General features: G+C 52.5%; 2 protein-coding genes across 3 annotated transcripts; both read right to left on the bottom strand.

The window, feature by feature from the left end:
- Nucleotides 1-854: 854 nt before the first annotated feature.
- On the bottom strand, nt 855-18776 carry LOC103667843 (dual specificity protein phosphatase 13). Of its 2 annotated transcripts, none has more exons than XM_008696078.2 (4): nt 18691-18776; nt 7335-7508; nt 5647-5867; nt 855-4945 (listed from the first exon to the last, which is right to left on the bottom strand). In XM_008696078.2, exons 2-4 carry the CDS (start codon nt 7505-7507, stop codon nt 4743-4745), a joined length of 597 nt encoding a protein of 198 aa, XP_008694300.1. In that variant the 5' UTR covers nt 7508; nt 18691-18776; the 3' UTR covers nt 855-4742. The 2 variants fall into 2 exon arrangements, with proteins under 2 accessions (XP_008694300.1, XP_008694299.1); XM_008696077.2 differs by lacking the exon at nt 18691-18776 and adding an exon at nt 12220-12308.
- Nucleotides 12288-18684, bottom strand: LOC121101305 (dual specificity protein phosphatase 13). The gene is made up of 4 exons (XM_040624736.1): nt 17042-18684; nt 16051-16268; nt 14469-14676; nt 12288-12423 (listed from the first exon to the last, which is right to left on the bottom strand). Exons 1-3 carry the CDS (start codon nt 17188-17190, stop codon nt 14477-14479), a joined length of 567 nt encoding a protein of 188 aa, XP_040480670.1. The 5' UTR covers nt 17191-18684; the 3' UTR covers nt 12288-12423; nt 14469-14476.
- Nucleotides 18777-18842: the final 66 nt, after the last annotated feature.

Here is an 18842-nt window from a genome sequence, read left to right as displayed (position 1 = left end):
CTTGTCGGAGCCATTAGCCTACCCTGACTAGGGCACTGGTACATAATAAACTCTCAATTGAAGTGAGGGACTTTCTGGCCTAACCTCTCTACACTTGTGTTCTCATCTATAAGATGAGGGTGATGTTAGGAACCTATCCCATTGGGCTGTGAGGATGGGAGGATGGGATAAAATAATATGTAGCTTGACTTAATGGCTTAGCTCCTCCTTGATTACAATTATTTCATCTAACACTATAAACCAGGTCATCATTACATTTTTCTTCAAACAAAATATCCGTAATAAAGCTTTTTGAAAGTTTTAAAAGGATAACATGTGAATTTGCAGTATTTTAGGCCTGAAGCCAGTAAAAATGGTACCATTTAAATTCATAGTATTTCCTAAAATCCATTTGATATGGGTTTCAAAAACCTAAGTATATAGAATAGGATGTTTCTAATTTTAGAAGATAATCTATTTTTTACTTTCAAAATTGGGAAATATTTCAAGAAGGGGCCCCTGCGTGGCTCAGTCACCTGAGCATCCAACTCCTGGTTTTGGCTCAGGTCATGATCTCAGGGTCGTAAGATCGAGCCCTGTGTCAGGCTCTGCACTCAGCAGGGAGTCTGCTTGAGATCCTCTCTCTCCCTCGCCCTCTCCCTCTGCCCCTCTGCCCTCTTCTAACGCACACTCTCTCTCTCAAATAAATAAATAAGAAATCTTTTTTTTAAAAGAAAAAGAACACAAAAGAAAAGATGTAACAACCACCTATATTCCTACAACTCAATATGGTCAAATCTTAATATTTTGCTATATTTGATTTGTGTTTTCTTCCCTAAAGAAATAAAACTGGAAAAAAAAAAAAAGATGTATCTGAGGCACTCCGCATAGTGCTTGGCATGTGCAAAACAGCCCGTAATCATCAGCAAGTTTGTGTAAGTTTTTATTTTGAAATAATTTTACATTTACAGAGTTACAACACTAACAGAGACATTTCTTGTATACCTGCCACCCAGCTACCTCTAATGTTAGCCTCTTACGTAACCGTGGCATATTTATCAAAGAGATCAAAATTGGTATCACACTATTAACTAAACCACAAATTTTTTCCGGATTTCACCAGTTTTTCTACTTATATCCTTCTTCTGTTCCAGAATCTAATCCAAACTACGATGTTGCATTTAGGTCAGCTAATTTTTAATCATTCGTTCAACACTCTGAGAGCACAGCCAACTTTTAGTCCAAGATGGGATTCTGTGCCTCGTCTGACGCCAGGGGCCCATGGACTATGTACTGTGACAATAATCACAGCTCTCATTTTGGGGAGCTCTCCACATGTTGCACAAAGCACTTCCTATATTCCCCACATAATCCTTCCAACAATCGTGTATGTTGGCTATCATGACTCCCACATTACTGATGAGGAAACTGAGTTATGGACAGATTCACTGAGGTCACACGCCTCAGGTAAAGGGCACAGGTAAAACTTGAACCCAGGTAATCTGGCTCCAAAGTCATCCTCTTAACCATACCCCCACTTCTTTCACGAGGCTGCTCTAGAGAAGAAAGGGAGCAGACGCATCATGGCGGACATCCCAGGGCAAGCGTGGCGGGCAGGAATTCTTCCCGATGGAGATGCCAACCCCCAGCTCAACCTGTTTCCTCAGATGCTCCGGGGAATGTTTGGCCTTCCTACCACGTGCCTTCTTAGGCTTCCCTCCCTCTTTTCCCTGCAGCCTCCGGTTCTGAGCCCAAACCTCAAAGCCCCAAGAAGGTCACCTGCTGAAACTCAAGCCCCAGGGTGTGGCTCTGACCTAGATTCTGGGCACTCCAGCCCAGCCAGCCGGGACAGGCTGCCCACACTCCTAGACCAGGATGTTTAGAGACTGACTTTTCGAACCACTATTTTGGGTCCCGCTGACAGTGCATGAGCAAGAAATAGCAACAAGGGCTGAGTTGTCAGGCACAGGGAGGAATCCACAGGAATTGGGGGTGGGCAGATGGGTCTCTTGAGCAGGGACTAGCTTTGTCTGTTCTGGAGAATAGGCGCCACCAACCTGAGGATGAATTGAGAACCGTTTTCCATCCCCAGATTGGAGAGGGGCCCTGCGGGTTGGGCACCGCAGTGGCAGCCCTTCTGCAGTCCTCCAGCGAGGATGTACATTTACCCTTTGGAAAAGGCTCTGAGAGCACCTCAGGTAGTCAACAACCAGGGATTAGGACCAAGTGCTGTAGGGAGGAGAGCAGGGAGCTGGCTGGGCACTACTTGCCTTTGGAGGCCGGAGCCCAGAGACCCTGTATACCTGAGGCAACACGCCATCTGCATTTTATCTTCAGTGATAAAACGGGGTGTTCATCACTATGTATCAGACGAGGCAGCGTACGTTTGTGCGGTTTTTGAGTTGCAGAAGGAGAACTGGGGACTAAAACACAGCCTGTGCTCAGCTCACTCAGATGGGCACCCTGACACGGAGCTGCGTCCGCTTGGGAGAAAGGGACAGCTTTCCTCAACCAAGCCCAAGAGTGATGAAGCCTGAAAGGCTGATTTGCTTCAAGAGGGCACCTTTTTTGATTCATGCAAGGGAAAAGCACCTGCCCTCTGGAAATAGACCAGATGGCGGAGAAGGGCAAGGACCCCTCTGCGCAGGAGGCAGAGCTGGCCCCAGAGAGCGCTGGTGAGGAGTGAGTAGGAAGTGTCCAAGGTGGCCAGAGAAGAACAAGATGCACTGGGAAGAGGGTGTCAGGGTGCTCGGGGAAGAGGAGGTGCCCTCTGGAGGCAGGCCCACTCCTGGGGCCAGCAGGAGTCCACTCCCCGTGGTGACCTCTGTAGAGAAGACCTTATGGCCGCCGTGGGGACAACCTGTCGTTGTGGTCCACACGACCACAGAGCTCCCCCTGGGGGGAGGATCATAGCCAGAGTGTGGGAGCCACGGGGACCTTGAGACCATGGGAAGCTGATCAGAGCTAGCCACTTGAAAGAGAATGACGAGGCACCAGTAAATTACGATTCAGAGTGACGGGTGACATCACAAAAGGTGGATGGACATTTTGGGAGCCCAAGGAAGAGCGCTTCTCTCAGGTTTGGAGGGTCCAGAAGGGCTTCCCAGAAGTAAGAGCTAAACCGAGACTCCTAGAGACCCCGGTGAGAATGGGTGAGGGTGATGCATTCAGGTGGTACAATCTGAAGCTTGTGCAAAGTACCAGAGGTAAGAGAATGTGGTGCATTCTGGAAACTGCAAGGGCATTTAGCATTTCTTAATTACAGGGTGTGTATGGGAACAGAATTACAAGAAATAAGGCTAGAGATACGAGAAGGTTCTCAGATAATGAAGCATCTTTATATTTTGTCAAGGTATTTGTACTTAGGGGGTTGTAAGCAGAGTAGTGACGTGATCAGATTTCCATTTTAGTAAGAAGTCTACATGGAGACTTGTCTGGGCAAAGCTGGAGGCAGAGAGACCAATAGTGGGCTGCTACTCGTGATCCAGGGGCCAGGGAAGAGGTGAGGGTGCCTCGAACTTGGGTACTCACAACAAAGATGAAGCTGAGCATGCAGATTCGGGTGGGACTGAGGAGGCAGAATTACAGGCTAGTTTTCTGAGAGGCAGGAGTCCAAGGTAACGCCCATCACTGACTTGAGCTACAATGGCTGTTGGAACTCTTCACTCAAAGGAAGAAGCAGGAAGAATTCAGCCTGTGGGGCGGGGCTGATGCAAAGTGCAGCTGAGTTTGAAATTCAAGTGCAATGTTCAAATAGAGGTGGGCGGTGGGATACAGAGGTTTGAAGCTGGGGGCGGGGGGAACTGGGCTGCCGAGAGGGGTCCAAGAATCATCAGCCCGGAGATGGGAACTGAGGCTGTGGGGGCTAGGGGACCACCCCTCCCCCCAAGCAGGGTGGGAACTCTGCAGGAGAAAAGAGGCAGCTGCCAGAACCCTGAGGAACCTGGGGGCTTTTTACATTGTTTTATTAGGGCACAAATACGAAGAAACTCAGAACAAAATCTTTTGCTCCATCATATAACCATCCTTTGCCTGGGATTTCTGGGCTGTCTCCTCCCCAGACCCGATCGTCTCGGTTCATGCTTGTGTTTTCCAGATGCCTCTCGTTTGAGTCAGTCCTTTTGAAAGTACAGCGTTGATGAAAAGATTCAAGAGCTGCTACTTGCACAGCCAGTTTTTGACGATCGCGTTTTGCTAGGGTGGGCAAGGAAAGGATGCTGACGCACTGAACATCGGGCTCGATTCCGACAGCCTAGCTCTTGGGTGAAGGTATGAGGGAGGACAAGATGAGGAAAGGGCCAGCAAATTCTCAGCACCTGTACCCTCGCTCCTCCCTTTTGCACCTGAGGCAGATACCGCTGATTAATCCTCACCTGCCCTCTGTCTTCATGGAAACTGACAGACTCCTTCTGTAGGCTGCCATCATGCTGACTCAGAGCTGGCAAGACTTCTGGACCCTCATGGCCATCCTGGGAGTAAGACCCTACCCCACAAACCACCAGAAGATCTCCTGTCTTTATTATGATGAACCTTTTATTATAGAGACAGACTGAACTCTCTTCTGTATAAAGAATCTCTGGATTGGGTCAGGGAAATCCACCTGCCAAAGGTCACCACTCGACTCTCCCTGCTTCTGCCTCAGCTAAGCCCCCACTTGCTATTTATACCTCAAGGTCATTGGAAACAGCAGCTGTCCCCAGGGCCAGGCTGGTTGGGTTGGGCCATGCCGGCCAGAGGGTCAGGGCTCCCGGCTGCTCACCAAGTCAGAGCCGCCCCGTCTCCCGCCCCAGTCGGTTGTCCAGAACCTGGAGCTGCCGGAGGAAGCCCGAGTTGGGGCAGATATCACGGTGGGCCTGCACCGTCTGGATGGCCTCCACCAGGGTCATGTTCTCGCAGATCATGAGGAATGCCAGGACAACTGTAGCAGAGCGGCTCACCCCCATAGCACAGTGTACCAGCACACGGCCTGTGGGAAGACCCAACCTAGCGTCAGCTACCTGCCCTCGCACTGACCACCCCACTGGGAATTGGAGATCCTTCTGGCCATCCTTCAGCCCCCCTGTCACAGCACCCTGGAATACTGACAATGTTCTCACAGTCAGATGAGGCAACTGAGGCCCAGAGAGGGAAGGGGACTGGCTCGAGGTCACCAGCAAGTTAGTGGCTGAGCCAAGGTTACCAGCTGGGATTCCCTTCTCCAGGTCCAAGGCGCTTCCTCTGGCATCCTCTGTAACTCTGGCAGGGTGGGAGGGGGTAGAGTATTTCCAGAGTCCCCTGGATTTGAGGCAGATGACGGGGGGTGTCCACCTACCTCTCCTTCCCCCCGTTCTGCCCCTTCCTCTGTCCCTGCTGCCCTATGCCAAGGCCTCATCTTAGAAGGGCCTGCTCAGCCTTTGCTAGGCCCTGTACCCTCTGCCCAATACACTTACTGAGGGATATGGTTACAGTGACGACCACACTGGACCTTAGCTATGTCTGTGATCGTTGGTCCCCTGAAGGGGACACTCACTAAATGGTAGCAGCTCATTGCTCCATGGGGTGGGAAGGTTGTTGAAGAGGTTTATAACTCTGGACACCCAACCCACCAGTGCTACTGGAAAAAGTGCCCCAGATCCCACCCCACACACACCCCCAACCCCCACCCCAGTGCCTTCGCCAGCAGTTCACCTTGGGGAACACTGAGGGCAGTTCGGATGTATCGAGCAACAGGTAGAAAGTAGACACTGAGGTCGAAGAAGGGGTTGTCATCAGCCTCAATGCCATAGTACTCCAGGGGCATTCCACGGTAAAACTTGGCACCTGTGTCCACCTGAAACTTGCCCGCAGCAACATTCACAACATGGGTGATGCCCAGCTGGATCAGCTTGCTCTTGTCCCGGGCTGCGTACCTGAAGGGAAGGCATGGGGGAGTTGAGAGGTGGAGCAGGTCTCATTGGGTCCCCTCTGGCTGGGCTGGAACTTATGCCCTTCCCTCCTCTGCCATCCCCCTCCAAGTGCGAGACTGGAAAGAGTGCACAGGCCTGAGTGAAGGGGCTCCTCTAGTTGGAGTTCAAGACTCCCTTTCACTCTGGCAGTTTGGCCACATGCATCAAAAGCCTTAAAAATATACAAAATATATACATACTTTGCCTTAGCAAGTCCCCTCCGAGGAATTTAAAGAAAAAAATCCAAAACGTGCCTACAGATGTGTATAAAGTGGATCTAATGACATTCAAGATAGCGAAAAATTGGGAAAAAATCACTAAATATCCTGTAACAAGAGACCGAGTATGGTATAGCTAAATGAAATACTATGCAACCACTAAAAGTTGTGGCTGCACGTAAAGGATGAAAGGCGTCTGTGCTATATTGAGAACCTGTGAAAAATGCAGGATACAATACGGCACGTTGTTTAAAACTGTTTTCAAAAGACGTTATGTGGTTCCATTTAAAAAGCTTTCTATGTAAGGTAGATTACAAAATGGGACTAGAAAGAGGTATCATTTTTGTAAAAAAAAATGTGAAAAAGCATTTATGTACGTATGTGTGCAAGGATTAAAAGTCAGCAAGGATTTTATTACTGGTTATCTGGTGGGGGGACAGCATATTTGCCATATTCTTAACAAGACACTGAACCATATTTTCTAAATATTAAGGAAAATTTCTAAAATCCACATATATTGATTCATATGTTTCAAATTTTAGGAAAACTTTTGGGAAAATGACTCGCCATTCTACTTTCTTTATAACTGTACACCCTGGAGAAACTCGTGTGTGTGCTCCCAGGATCCATGTACTAGACTGTTCCTAGGATCACTGTTCATAAAAGCCAAAAAGTCAGAACAACTCAGAGTCCACATACAATTGAATGGAGAAACCATGGTAAAGTCCTACAACTGACTAGTGCACAGCGATGAAAAACGCATGAGCCGCAGCTGCATAGAACGTGGGCGAATCTGACAATATTGAGCACATCATGCCAGGGGCAAGACGCACACAATATGATTCCACTTATGTAACTTTAAAAGACAAGCAAAACTAACTTCATTGTTAAGGACGTAGATGTTAAATCTATAAAGAAAAGCAAGGAGATAATTATTTCAACGCTTAGTAGTTATCTACAGGGAAAGGGGTTATGTTCAGAAGGGTCCAGGGACTTCTGGGATAAGGAATGTCCTGTTTCTTGACGTGGATGGTGAAACTGTCCATATGTGCTGTATGCGCTTTTCTTATGTGTGTTCTATTTCCACAGTTAAAATTAATAACATAGAAGGATAGGGATGTGTGGAAAGAGGTGGTGCCAACTCTGCCCCTGCAGGACCCTGAGAGAGGCTCCCCTTCTTTTGCCTCCACCTCCCCCTGTGGGTTGTACTTACGCATCTCCTAGGAAGAGGTTGGGCCAGACCTCATTGACGTGGCTCAGCATGGCGGCCCGACGGACCCACAGCAAGCGCTGGAGGTGGGCCAGCGTGGGCGGCTGGTAGGGGGACCCCCGGGCTGCCCCGTGGATCTTGGGCCTCCGGAGATCCTGCTTCGGCAGCGAGTCCATCCTGAAACAGAGTGGACACTGTGGTGGTTGGGGGCAGGATCCCCACCGGTGAGTCCAGCTAATGGGGGCGCCCAGGCACGGTGCAGTGCCCAGGGGCCATCAGGATGCAGCAGGAAAGGCCTCAGCTATTTCGGATGAGATTATTAACCAGCTCAGCTGGGGCTGAGGCCTAGATCTTTTTCCCAAGGAACAAGGGAATCAATCTCTTGTTGCTGCTCTGGAGCTGGGAATGTCTCCTCTGCCCTTTCCAGAGGTCCCTGATGTTGGAAGCTTTGGCCAAGGGGCCCTTGGAGTGCCCTTTCTGTAGCAACTAGTCAGTACAGACTCCCCAGCCTTCCTGAAGTCACTGGTACTTGGGACTTTGTAGGGATGGGGACCCCAGAGTACACCTAGGAAGGCCCCCACAACCTGGCAGCTCATCTCAGGCCCCCGCCTCTGCTACTTCCAGGGCTGATCCCCAGGTCCCCGTTCCCTTCCAGTTTCCAGTGCTTGAAGGACAGAGCACATCTCAAGAATGAGGGGGCCTGGGCCAAGAAATGGCATTTGTTAGCATCTCCATACAAAGTAAGCAGATGCCTCTTAAGGGCCTGAGACCTCACTTGGAATAAGTCCCTAATTTTACATAGGAGAAAGCCAGAGGTCAGACAGAATGTTTTAAGTGATGCCCAAAGCTGTCTGGCTGATAGGGAGCAAGGCTGGGGTTTCAGTCCAGTTGTGCCCCTTCGGTTCTGTCTCCAAGCCTTCCAGTTGCCACCTTTGGGGACTCCAGGGAGTGGTCATTAACCCATCTGTCTCTACGGGGAGCCTGGTGCTGCTGTCACACCTCTATCTCTAGGCCCTAGGATTTTCCTCCTTACCCCCATGACTCAGGCCAGTGCTGCAGGTCAGGCCTCACCCAGGTGGGGTGGCTTGTGTCAGGAGTCGGTTTTCTGGGGGTGTCCAGGCCCCTGCAGAGCTGGGAGGTCAGCGGCACCAGAACCTGGGGCTGGTGAGGTGCTGGGAAGGAGTGCCTATCTTGGCTAATTGTCCCTGGCCCCCTCAACCAGTAACTAGGGAAGGTACAAACTGGAAAGAACATCTTTTCTCTTGGGTAGGCAGTGATGGGCCCAGGAAGAGAAATGGGTACCCAGGAGGCCACCGGCTTGGCCAAGCTCACCCAGTGGGCAGCTGGTGGGCAGGGTGGAAGTGAAGACCCGGCTTTCCCCCTCATCCCCCACTCTGACCTCTCAGGGCAGGCTGAGTGGCCTGCCACCTACCTAGGGCATGGCCTGAGGCCGGGAGTGGGGGAGTGGGTACAGGGACAGGACTCAGCCCTCGAGCGGAACCAGGGCAGGTTCCGCCCAGAACACAAATGCTGTGAAGTGGCTAGAATTCCAGGTCCTTCCCTTGGAGCCGGTGGGGGTGGGGTCCGACAGCAGACCTAGGCTGCTGTGGACTGAAGTGCAGTCCTTCCAAACCCCCAGGCTGCTCTCTGCTTGGCATCTCTTTGGGACGAAAGTCTCTTGGCCCTGGAACTCCCCATGGACATGGGAGGCTACCAGAAATTGTGAAAAGACAACTTTGGAGGGAGGGAGGAGAGCGTGGCCGTAACTCATTCTATGGCCTCCAGCAAGTCTTTGCTGCCGTCTGGGCCATGGTCTGTCTTTCTCGTGTGCTAGATCCTGGCCTTGCCTGAATTTAGGGTTCCCTGGGTGGGGGGGTTCTGACCTGCAATAGAGAGCAGTGGCTGCGTTTGTGGGAACCACAGGTTAGGGAGCAGCGTCGTGTGTTGGGGTGGGGAAAGCTCCTGGCCCCAGACTTGTCCAACAGCCACACTGGTGTGGAGCCAAAAGCTGGGGATGAGCGAGCCACAGGTGGGGTTGAAATGGAGCTCTGCGAAGCTGGGCAGGCCCACCCCGGCCTTTGAGCTTGACATGGGGTATGGCCGCCACCCTGTGGCCAGTGGGTGCATTGCAGCCCAGCTGTGCCAGGGAGTAAGCAGCCAGGGTCTGGCTGAGACAGAGCTGGCCCCAGGGGACTCCAGGGAAGAGGAGGAAACAGCGTAGGCGTCAAGGATTGGGGGCTGGTAGGCCACAGTCCATGTTTCAACCCCTGAGGGGCCTTAGGTCCAAGTCTGGAGAATGGGGCCTTTTCCTTGGACTTAGGGGTACTCCTTGTCTGGTCCTACCTAGAGCCTCACACCTGATGCTCACAGATGTACCCCCACAGTGTCTGCTTTATCCCACTGGGTCCAGCCCCCTTCCCAAGGACTCATCCTTCAAGGAGGAGAAGTCGGTGGCTACAGCAGCTCCCCTGGTTTCTGCTGCCCCCAGAGCTGGCCTGACTCCTCCCCCACATCTCCTTGGCCACCGTAGAGTGAAGCATGCATGCGCCTGTCGTAGGGACAGGCCAGGCCTGGCTCTTCTTCTCATTCACTCCAGCCCTCATTCTGCCTCCTTCCTGTGTCTTCTCCCTAACCCAGCAGTGGCCTCCATAGGCAAGGCGTCTCTGCTCTTGTGCTGCTGTTGTTTACAGGTTTACGTGCTGGTTTTCTGTCTTTGCGTGTGTCCCTTCTCCTCTCCATGTGGCTCTCCCCAGCCTCTCCTGGCACTCATGCTCCCTCCACACCACCCTGCATGCCCGGGGCCTCAGGCCAAGGCACAGGCCTCCTCAGGGCAAGGGGGCAGCTGTGGCCATCCACCCCCTCAGCTAAAGCTCCAGATGTTCCCGCTGGTCTTCCCTCCTACCCAGTCTCTCTGCTTCCCCCCCTCCCCACGCAGATGGGACTGTGGCCACAGGACAGTGGAGGCCAGAGATCTCAGGGCACGACACATGAGGAGTCTGGCAAAGGACGCCTTGGGGCAGGTGGCAGGTGGGCAGCCAATGGTGGACTGCCAGTGGGGCTCTGCACTCAGCATGCAGGCCTTGGAGGAGGACAGATCTGGGCAGAGATCTCAGGTCTGGTATTTGTATGGTTTTTGCTGACCCAGTTCCTTCATGGGGCTGCTGCGAGAATTTCATGAGATACTAAATGCAAGGCCCCTTCCACAGGGACTGTCTTATGGTAGATGCCCCCCAAGGGTGCATCTTAACTATTATTATCATTACTATTATTATTACTCTTATCCTTTCAAGCCTCAGCCATATCCTGGCTGGAGAATAACCTCCCCACAGGACAGTGAGGCTTAGTCTCTACCTCTTTGTGTTTCTCAAGGTTTCTTTCTCTGTTCAACAATAATTGTAATTATATTCACCACTTACTAAGGATGTACTATGTACTAGACAGAGCTAAATGCTTACATTTTCTCATTGGATCCTCACAGTACCCTTATGAAGCAGATAATATTATCATTCCCATTTTATAGATGAGGAAACTGAGGCTCAGAGAGATTAACCAATATGTCTAAGGTCACACAGCCAATTAGCACGGGATCCAGGATTCAAGACCACGTCTTTCTGACTACTCTGCCTTGTCTGTGCCTCTGTGTCTAATCCAGTCTGTCCTCCAATCTAACCCAGTCCATCCACAACACACACAGGCCCAGGAGCCCTGGCCCTCATGACCCAGCATGCTCCGTGGCCCCCCTGAAATAGGGGCACTCACCCACCTGTGGGGGTATCTGGCCCAGGCTGTGGTCTTCTCTGACGGGCACTTTGTGCTGTCTGCTTCTGGCTCCCTGTCTCCGCACACTTGATGCTGTTTCTATTTTTTGATTTGAGTTTAATTATAAAGGATGATGTGCTGCTCCCCTTTTCTGGCCTCCCCCTGACACTCCCAACTCACCCACTGGTCCCTGGCATGGTCAGTGCCAAGCCCAGCCAGGCACCTGGCCTTGCTGGGAGTGGAGGCAGCCCGCAGGGGTCTGCTTGTGGTCTGTGTGTATGCATATGTTGATTGTGGGGCAGGGAGAAGGAAGGGCCAATAAGCCATTTTCAAAGCTCCCTTGGCCTTCAAGGGTGGTGCGAAGCATGGGCAGAAGGTTGGAGCTGGAACGATCTTCCATGGAGGAGGACAGAAAAGAGACTAGCCAAAACCACACGCAAACTGGCAGCAATGCCAACATCAGAACCCAGGTCCAGGGGTGCTTAGCTGGGAGCTGACAATTATAGGACTAGCCCAGGATTCAGATCTAGAAGACCCAGGCTGAGAAAAGTGGGGGTACACTTACAAAGGTGTAGGTGAGGTTCAGAGCAGGACTTTAGACCTGCCCTGGCCTGCAGTCAGAAGCTGTGTGTCCAGAAGCCACTGTGCCTTCTGCCAGGCTCCTCCCTCCTCTAGAAGGCATTCCTAACCCAGACATCACTGTCCCTTGAGGCCACCAAAATGGTCTTTTAGGTCCTTCCCAAGGCCACTGGGGTCAGTTCGGGACCTTGGATTTGGGCCTGTTAAGAACCCTTCCTGCTCCCCAGAGACCCTCCTCATATACTCATATACTTCAGTATTCTTCTCCACTCATACTCCCCAATGACTGACACACACAGAGACATACGCATACCTGCAACCACACCACACAGGGTCTCTGAAGTCTGAAATCCAGGGAGCCGGGCTCACCCCTGCTGGAATTCCCTGAGCTCTGGGGAGAGCTGGTGGAGGCAGCTGGGGCCAAGGGCTCTCATGAACACTTAGAATCCCCCACCGCCCCCGACTCTCCTCCCATCCTCCCACCCCAGGGAAATTGAAATCCCAGACTGAGGAGCCTCTGTGATTGGCTAAGAAGGCAGCCCATTCCCACCTGTGGGGACTGAAGACAGTGGCCGACAGGGAACGCAGGCAGCAGGAGGAAGCAGATGGGGTAGCGGGCTCTAGGGTGGACGGCACACCGGGTTCTCACCATCTTCTTGGTATCCACCTGGGCCAGAGCCTCCCACAGCACCAACAGGGCCAATGCCAGCGAAACAAAATGGCACAGCTCTGTGGCCAGGAGGAAGGACCAGCTCTGGGGGAGAGATGAGCTCCATGTTATAGGCTGGCAACCCAAGGCCCACACTGGTTGGGACTTGTTAGGACAGGGGCAAGAATGGCCACCTAAACCTGCCTCTGCCTTGAGCCCTCTGTGTAAGGTCATGTGGGTATGGGTGCTGAGAGAGATAAGGCAGGTTTGGGGTCCAGGGCTCATAGAGAGAAATGACCTCTCCCCATCATCTTTCAGAGTCCCAAGGGCTGCTCTGTACAGCCGCATAGGCTGCACACTGCATAATTCCCGGGGGGTTCCAGTTGCACGGGATGTTTGGTGGATGGCACCTCCAGGAATTTTGCAATGCTGCAACCCAACTGATTTCCCCAAACCCAGCTGCCTGATGGGAAAGATGTGGAGGCCAGAGGTCAGGGTATTTAAGGGCTGCAGGCCAAGGAAGTGGGGCAGTTGGGCATAATCAGAGATCTGCTGTTCTACCAGTTTCCTGAAACCAACATGCCATTCCTGTCTCCCTCTTGGCTCCCCATACCTGCAGAGCTCCCCACAACAGTTTCCCACCCAGCTCAGCCCTGGGCCTAATCGCAAACCCAGCTATAACCCTGATTTTCTTCCATTACATTCACCCCCAAACTCTAAACCTGGCTCTCTGTCCTGCCCTAATCCCCATCCCTCCTGACAGCATCAGGAAGAAGGGCGGGGTGCTAAAGTGCTCTCCCTTGGCGGCACTGGTTATGTATTCAGAGACAAAAACAGCTTTTGGTGGGGGATCGGGCTGGGGGAAATTCCATCCACACCCTGGGAAGCTCTTGGCAGGAGAAAGCTGCCACTTTTCCAACTCCCAAGAGAGCCTAGGCCAGTCACCCACCCCTAGCGGGCAGCCCCTCTGAGCCAGGGGGCAGTGGGACACACAGCCCAAGTCAGGGCTGAGGAGAGATGAGGGGAGGGGCAGCATGGGTAGGAGCTGGAGGAACACTTTTCATAGGGCTGATGCCAAGGAAACTGAAGCAGCACTCGGTGACCATTTGCGGTCTGGAAGCCTGAGCAGCAGTGTGGTTCGGGGCAGGGGGAGCAACTCCTTCTCCTAGGCAGCTGGGGACACTGGGGCCTCCAGCAGGAATGGGGAGACCTAGGGGAGGAGGTGTTGAGGGTCTGTTCCTCATGTGCAACTTAGGGACGTCTGCTAATGCTCCAATGCCCCGCACACAGAGCAGCAGGGCAGGGGGTAAACGGAAGCAGAGAGGAGCTGGGTAGACTTCCGGAGGACTTTTATGTCCCACAGGGATTCCCCAGAACCAGAGAGGGAGCAAAGTTAGGGAGGCTCCTTCTTTGGAACTCTGAGATCAGACTGACTGGGGGAGGGCAGGTAAGGAGTGGGGCGCTGGGTCCAAGGCAGGGAATGGAATGACACGATGACAGGAGAACTGTGTATCAAGAGGAGGCCGTGGCTGGTGGCAGGAGCCCCTGTTCTCCTTCCCCATTGTGAGAAGGAGACGCAGGGCTGACCTGAAAATAACTGAGCGTGGAGTGACAGCTGCAGCCATGCTGTCCCCCCAGAGCTGTAGCTGGGGTCCGGACCCGAGGGGAAGGGATGCAGGGCTGTGGGAGGGTCCAGGCAGCCCACGGGTGTCAGGACGGGCTGTGCTGCTGCCGTGGTGGGGTTCGGGGCAGCGCCGCATCAGGACCAGGTAAGAAAGCCTCCCCTCTTCCATTTTATGCCTTCCACCTCTTTCCTCCCTGGCCTTTCCATCCTCTCTGGGGTCTGAAGCATGTGGATGGGCTGGGGAGAGCAGGTCCTTCTGGAAGGTTGCCTCTGCCAGGCCCTGTTGAGGCCTTGAGCTGGTGAGGGAGCCCAGCAGCTTGAGGAGTGGGCCAAGCCCCCTTCAACCCTCACTTCTGGCCCCACACAACCCTGGCAACCCACCTCTGAACTGATTCCATTCCACATCCCCTGCCAGCCCTCACTGGCCTTCCCTGCCGTGTTCCCTGCGCAGTTCTTACCTGACCTCTCACTTCTAATTGCACCCAGCCTTGCCCCCTCACCCCCTCATGCCCTGCCCAGCCCTCACCTGGCCCCTCAGTTCCGGCCTGCACCCCGCAGCTGCTGGTCCAGCTGGCAGAGCTGATGAAGGAAGCCTCGGTTGGGGAAGACCCATCGGTGTTGCCTCACGGTGACCACTGCCTGGCGCAGGGACAGCCTATGGCGCAGCATGAGATAGGCCAGGACCAGCGTGGCGGAGCGGCTCACCCCTACCACACAGTGCACCAGGACCTTGGCTGAGGAAGACATCCTGGTGAAAGACCCTTTCCCACCTGCTGGCCCACCCAGGGGCAGGGGTAGGGACCCAAGGTATACTCTGTAACCCTGGGCAAACTGTTTAGCCTTTATGGTTCTCAGTTTCCTGATCTGTCAAATGGGTAACCAACACCTATTTAGCCTACCCTTGGGATAGGGTCCAAACTCCTCAACGTGGCTTACAAGACCCTCCGTGAGCGGACCCCTGCTGACCCTACAGCTTCATCTTAGGCCGCCCCACCCTGACCTTTACCCTGAGGATCACTTGGTAACTTTCAGTTCTTTAAAGTTCTTCTGGACTCTGGCCTCCAGCCTTAGCACATGCTATTCCAACTACCTGTAAAACTTCTCCTGCTCTTGGTCTGACTAATGTCTATTACTCATCTGTCCGGTTTCAGCTAAGACATGGTTTCCTTGTATAGTCTTTCCTGACCACTCATGGTATCACTTGAATCACAGAGCAGCTCATCCTTTCTGCATGTGGCCCAGTGAATACTGTTTTAGAGGGTGGGCCCCTCACTTCCCTGGTCCTCTGGATTGAGCACCCTTGCCCTATTCCTGTTCTCCTAGATCTCTTCACATGTACCCATTCATATGCCTAGTACTCATAATTTTGACTGTCTCTCCACGAAACATAGAAGGACGAGTTCCATGAGAGCAGGGACTTTGCCTTGTCTAAGTGCAGCTCAGTATCTAGCCCAGCGCCTGGCACAGAGAAGATAATAAACAGCTGGTAAATGAATGGATCACGAACAACTGACTGTCCAGTGCTCTGGACAGTAAAACGTGCTGTGAGCCATAGTCTTGTCTTTCCTGTCACGTAGATGAGAAACTGAAGTCCAGAGAGGGATACTGGCTAACCCAGGGGCAGGCAACAAGGGCCACGGCGCTCACAAAGCAGGTTGAACACAAAGCAGGGGCTCCAGCTTCCCCAGGCTCCTCTGTTCTACCCTGGGTAGTAGAAGGGGTTTTGTTTGTTTGTTTGGGTTGGGTTTTTTTTATTTTTTTCCATTCGAAAATACTTTGGGATGGAAGCCAGACATCTAGGTACTAAATGACAATTTCTCAAGGCTGAATGATGAAGAGAAAGAACTGTTTTGCTGTTTGGGACACTTGGCTTCCAGTCCCGGGACTGCTCCTAACTCACAACATGACCTTGGATTCTAGGCCTCAGTTTCCCTGTCTGTGAAGGAAGAAGGTTGGCTAAATTGTTGGAACACTGAGCAGAGGATTTTTAAAAACGTGAAGGCTTTTTAACAAAGTAGAGATGGGAAGGCACTAATATTTGAGGGGAAACTGGACATTGCCCCCCATGAGTGAGCATGATGGGATGTGGGCTCAGACCCAAGTCCTACCCCCGGGTGTGCTGAGGGCACGGTGGATGAAGTCGGCTGCTGAGGAGAAGTAGGCACTGATGTCGAAATCGGGGAGATCGTGAGCTGGTACCCCCAGGTAGCTCACACTGCTGCCGTAGAAGTCAGGGCCGCCCTGACAGTAGAGTCCCCCGTGGGCTGCGTTCAGCACGTGGGTAATGCCCAGCTTCCATAGCTCAAAGCGGTTATTTGCCGTGGCCCTAGGAAGGGGAGGAATAGGTCTGGATGCTGGCTGAGCCACGGGGTCCAGGAAGGAGGTTTTTTCTGGCCCCCTGCTTCAGAGGGACAGAGCCACACAGGTCCAAAAGGAGCCACAAGGAACCCAGTAAGCTTGAGCCCCACCCTCAGAGCTTTCTGGTGGAAGAGTTGGTGGTATAGGGAGTTATCTTTAGACTCACTTCACTTCCTGACACCATCTGCTCCTGCCTTGGCCAAGACAGGAAGGAAAGAATTGCTTCAGCCCTGGAATCCAGCTGCCCCTCCTTTCCTGCCCCATGCCTTCCCACCCACATCTGGCGTCTCCTGGTCACTACCTCATACCTGCTTCTAATTTACAAATGTTTAATGATGACACCTTCCCTGATTCACCTTTCTCACCCACTCTGTGTCCAGAGGAGGGAGGCTGGGACCAGGAAGGGGAGCTCTCTGTCCATCCCATGTCCTACCTGAAAGCACCATTCCCCAGGCCTCTGTCCCCCAGACTCGCCAATTGTCCTGGATATATAAGAAGACTTCAGGATCCTCTGGGAGCTCCAGTCATCCAGGCAGGCAGGAGCCCTGCTCCCCCTGGTGGTCACACCTGATCACTGCATGGTCCCCAGCGCACGGGGGTCCTGGAGTAAGTCCCCCGCCTGGGATGTGCAGAGCAGAACTATTTCTCCTTTATCCACCCAGCTCCCATCTCTGGTAAAGAGCCCAAGAACTGTCTCACCTTGTCCCCTTCCCCGCACCCCTTCAACCAGCTACCACTCACGCATCTCCTATGTAAAGGTTGGGCCAAACTTCATCCACGTGGCTGCAAGAAACTTTCCCTGCCCTCAGGAGCTCCTCCAGTTCCAGAACGCTGGGACAAGGCGTGGTTTCGGCATCTCCCCTCAGCTCTGGGACTGAGGCTTCAGCCATGGGCCAGCCCACCCACCCCTCTGTCTCTGCGGTCACTCCTCTCTGCCTCTCCAGTGTCGTTTCTCCTTCCCAGAGATTGGCAGGGACAGGTGGGACAGAAGCAAGTGACTCAGCAAGTTACAGAGGCCTCCAGAAAGAACAGAACATTTTTCTCCCCAAGTCACCCCCCTAATCCCAAACTCCGTGACAACATGGAATCAGTCATATCTCTGCAAGTCACTTTACCTCTCTACTTCAGTTTCTTCATCCGTGAAGTAAGGGTAATTATACCTATCTCAAAGAATTATGAGGATTAAATAAAACAAAGGATATTCTGTGTTTAACACTGTAGTAGATGCTTAAGAAACATTTGTTGAACTAAGAGGCTTAGGGCCCTGAATAAGGCTATTTAGTTCTGAGGACTGAGTTAAAGTGGAGATCCAGGGTGGAGGGGGGTGGTTGGTTCCAACAATGAATGATGTTAAAAAAGCTCTGCAGGTCTGGGTGGGCCACAAACTGGGGGGGAACCATATGGCTGCTGAGTGAGCCTCTGGATTATGTGGCTCAAGGGAAGTTTCCTGCATTGTAGAGTCAGAGAAATGTGGAGGGGAAGCATGGAGGACTTCATCTAAAGGGTTCCCACGGGGTTTGTGGGGGAAGGTTTGAACAATGGTTCTATAATGAAAATAGCTGATTTCTCAAAAGAGAGGCTGAAATGAGCCATGTATACCAAAGTGGGGAGAAGGGAAGTGAATGTTGCCCTAGACCCAAAGGACTAACTGTCATTAGAAACATTTTTGAGGTGGGAGGGAGATTCCCCTGCTTACAAGGGCTTTTGTCCCCACAACAGAAACTGAGAAAGGTCTATATCTGTCCTTCTGTCAGAGCCAGTTACCAGCAGAAGAGGTAAGATGCTTTGCCTGTTCTCAGGCGACTTTGTGAAGGTCCAGACGGGCTGGAAGGAGTATAAGCTGCAGTGTAAAGAGAGTAGTCCAGCCTGAGAGTAAAGGCTACACCAGGGGACCCGGTGGGAGAAGTATGCACTCATGTCCACCCTAGAACCTGCCTCCACCCCATCAGAGCCCCTGAAATCTGCCCTGCACTTGATGAGGAAGAAGGTCAAGGAGGGGTTGGAGCCAGGTCGCAGGTGGTTTTGGATTTGGTCTATGCCAATTCTAAGCCTGTGTTGGGGACTTTCAGATAATGGAGAAGAGCACACGTTCTGAAGTTAGACAGATTTAAGTAGGCAGACTGGCTTTAGGACATATTAACTGCTGCACCTCAAGCAGGTTTCTTGGCCCTTCTGTGTTATACCACCCTGCAGAGTTGGCACAAAGAGTAAGTGAGATATTTATATAGCATTTGGAATAAGGGCTGTCAGAAAGTAAAGGGGCAATAAATTGTAACGGTGATCATTGGATGCTGGCTCTTGCGGAGGATCTGGCTCCCTCCAAAGGAATTAGGTGACCTCCTCTTGCTCCCCCTCATCTACCATAGGCCCCCCTCCATCTTCACCAGCACCTTATTTTCTCCCACTTTCGCGTTGGGGCTGACGCATGCGCTCTCGGGTTTCCTCGCTGCGGTTTTCCTTCCCTCGCCCATCTTGAATGCCGCGTCCCTTCCGGTTTGGGCCCCGCCCCCGCCAGTAGGGCTCCGCCTCACGCCTGTAGGGC

This window comes from Ursus maritimus, unplaced genomic scaffold (genome assembly GCF_017311325.1).
Source record: "Ursus maritimus isolate PB19 unplaced genomic scaffold, ASM1731132v1 scaffold_7, whole genome shotgun sequence".
Taxonomy (NCBI): Eukaryota; Metazoa; Chordata; class Mammalia; order Carnivora; family Ursidae; genus Ursus; species Ursus maritimus.
Note: the sequence above shows the minus strand (reverse complement) of the source record. Positions and strands in the feature narration are given on the sequence as shown.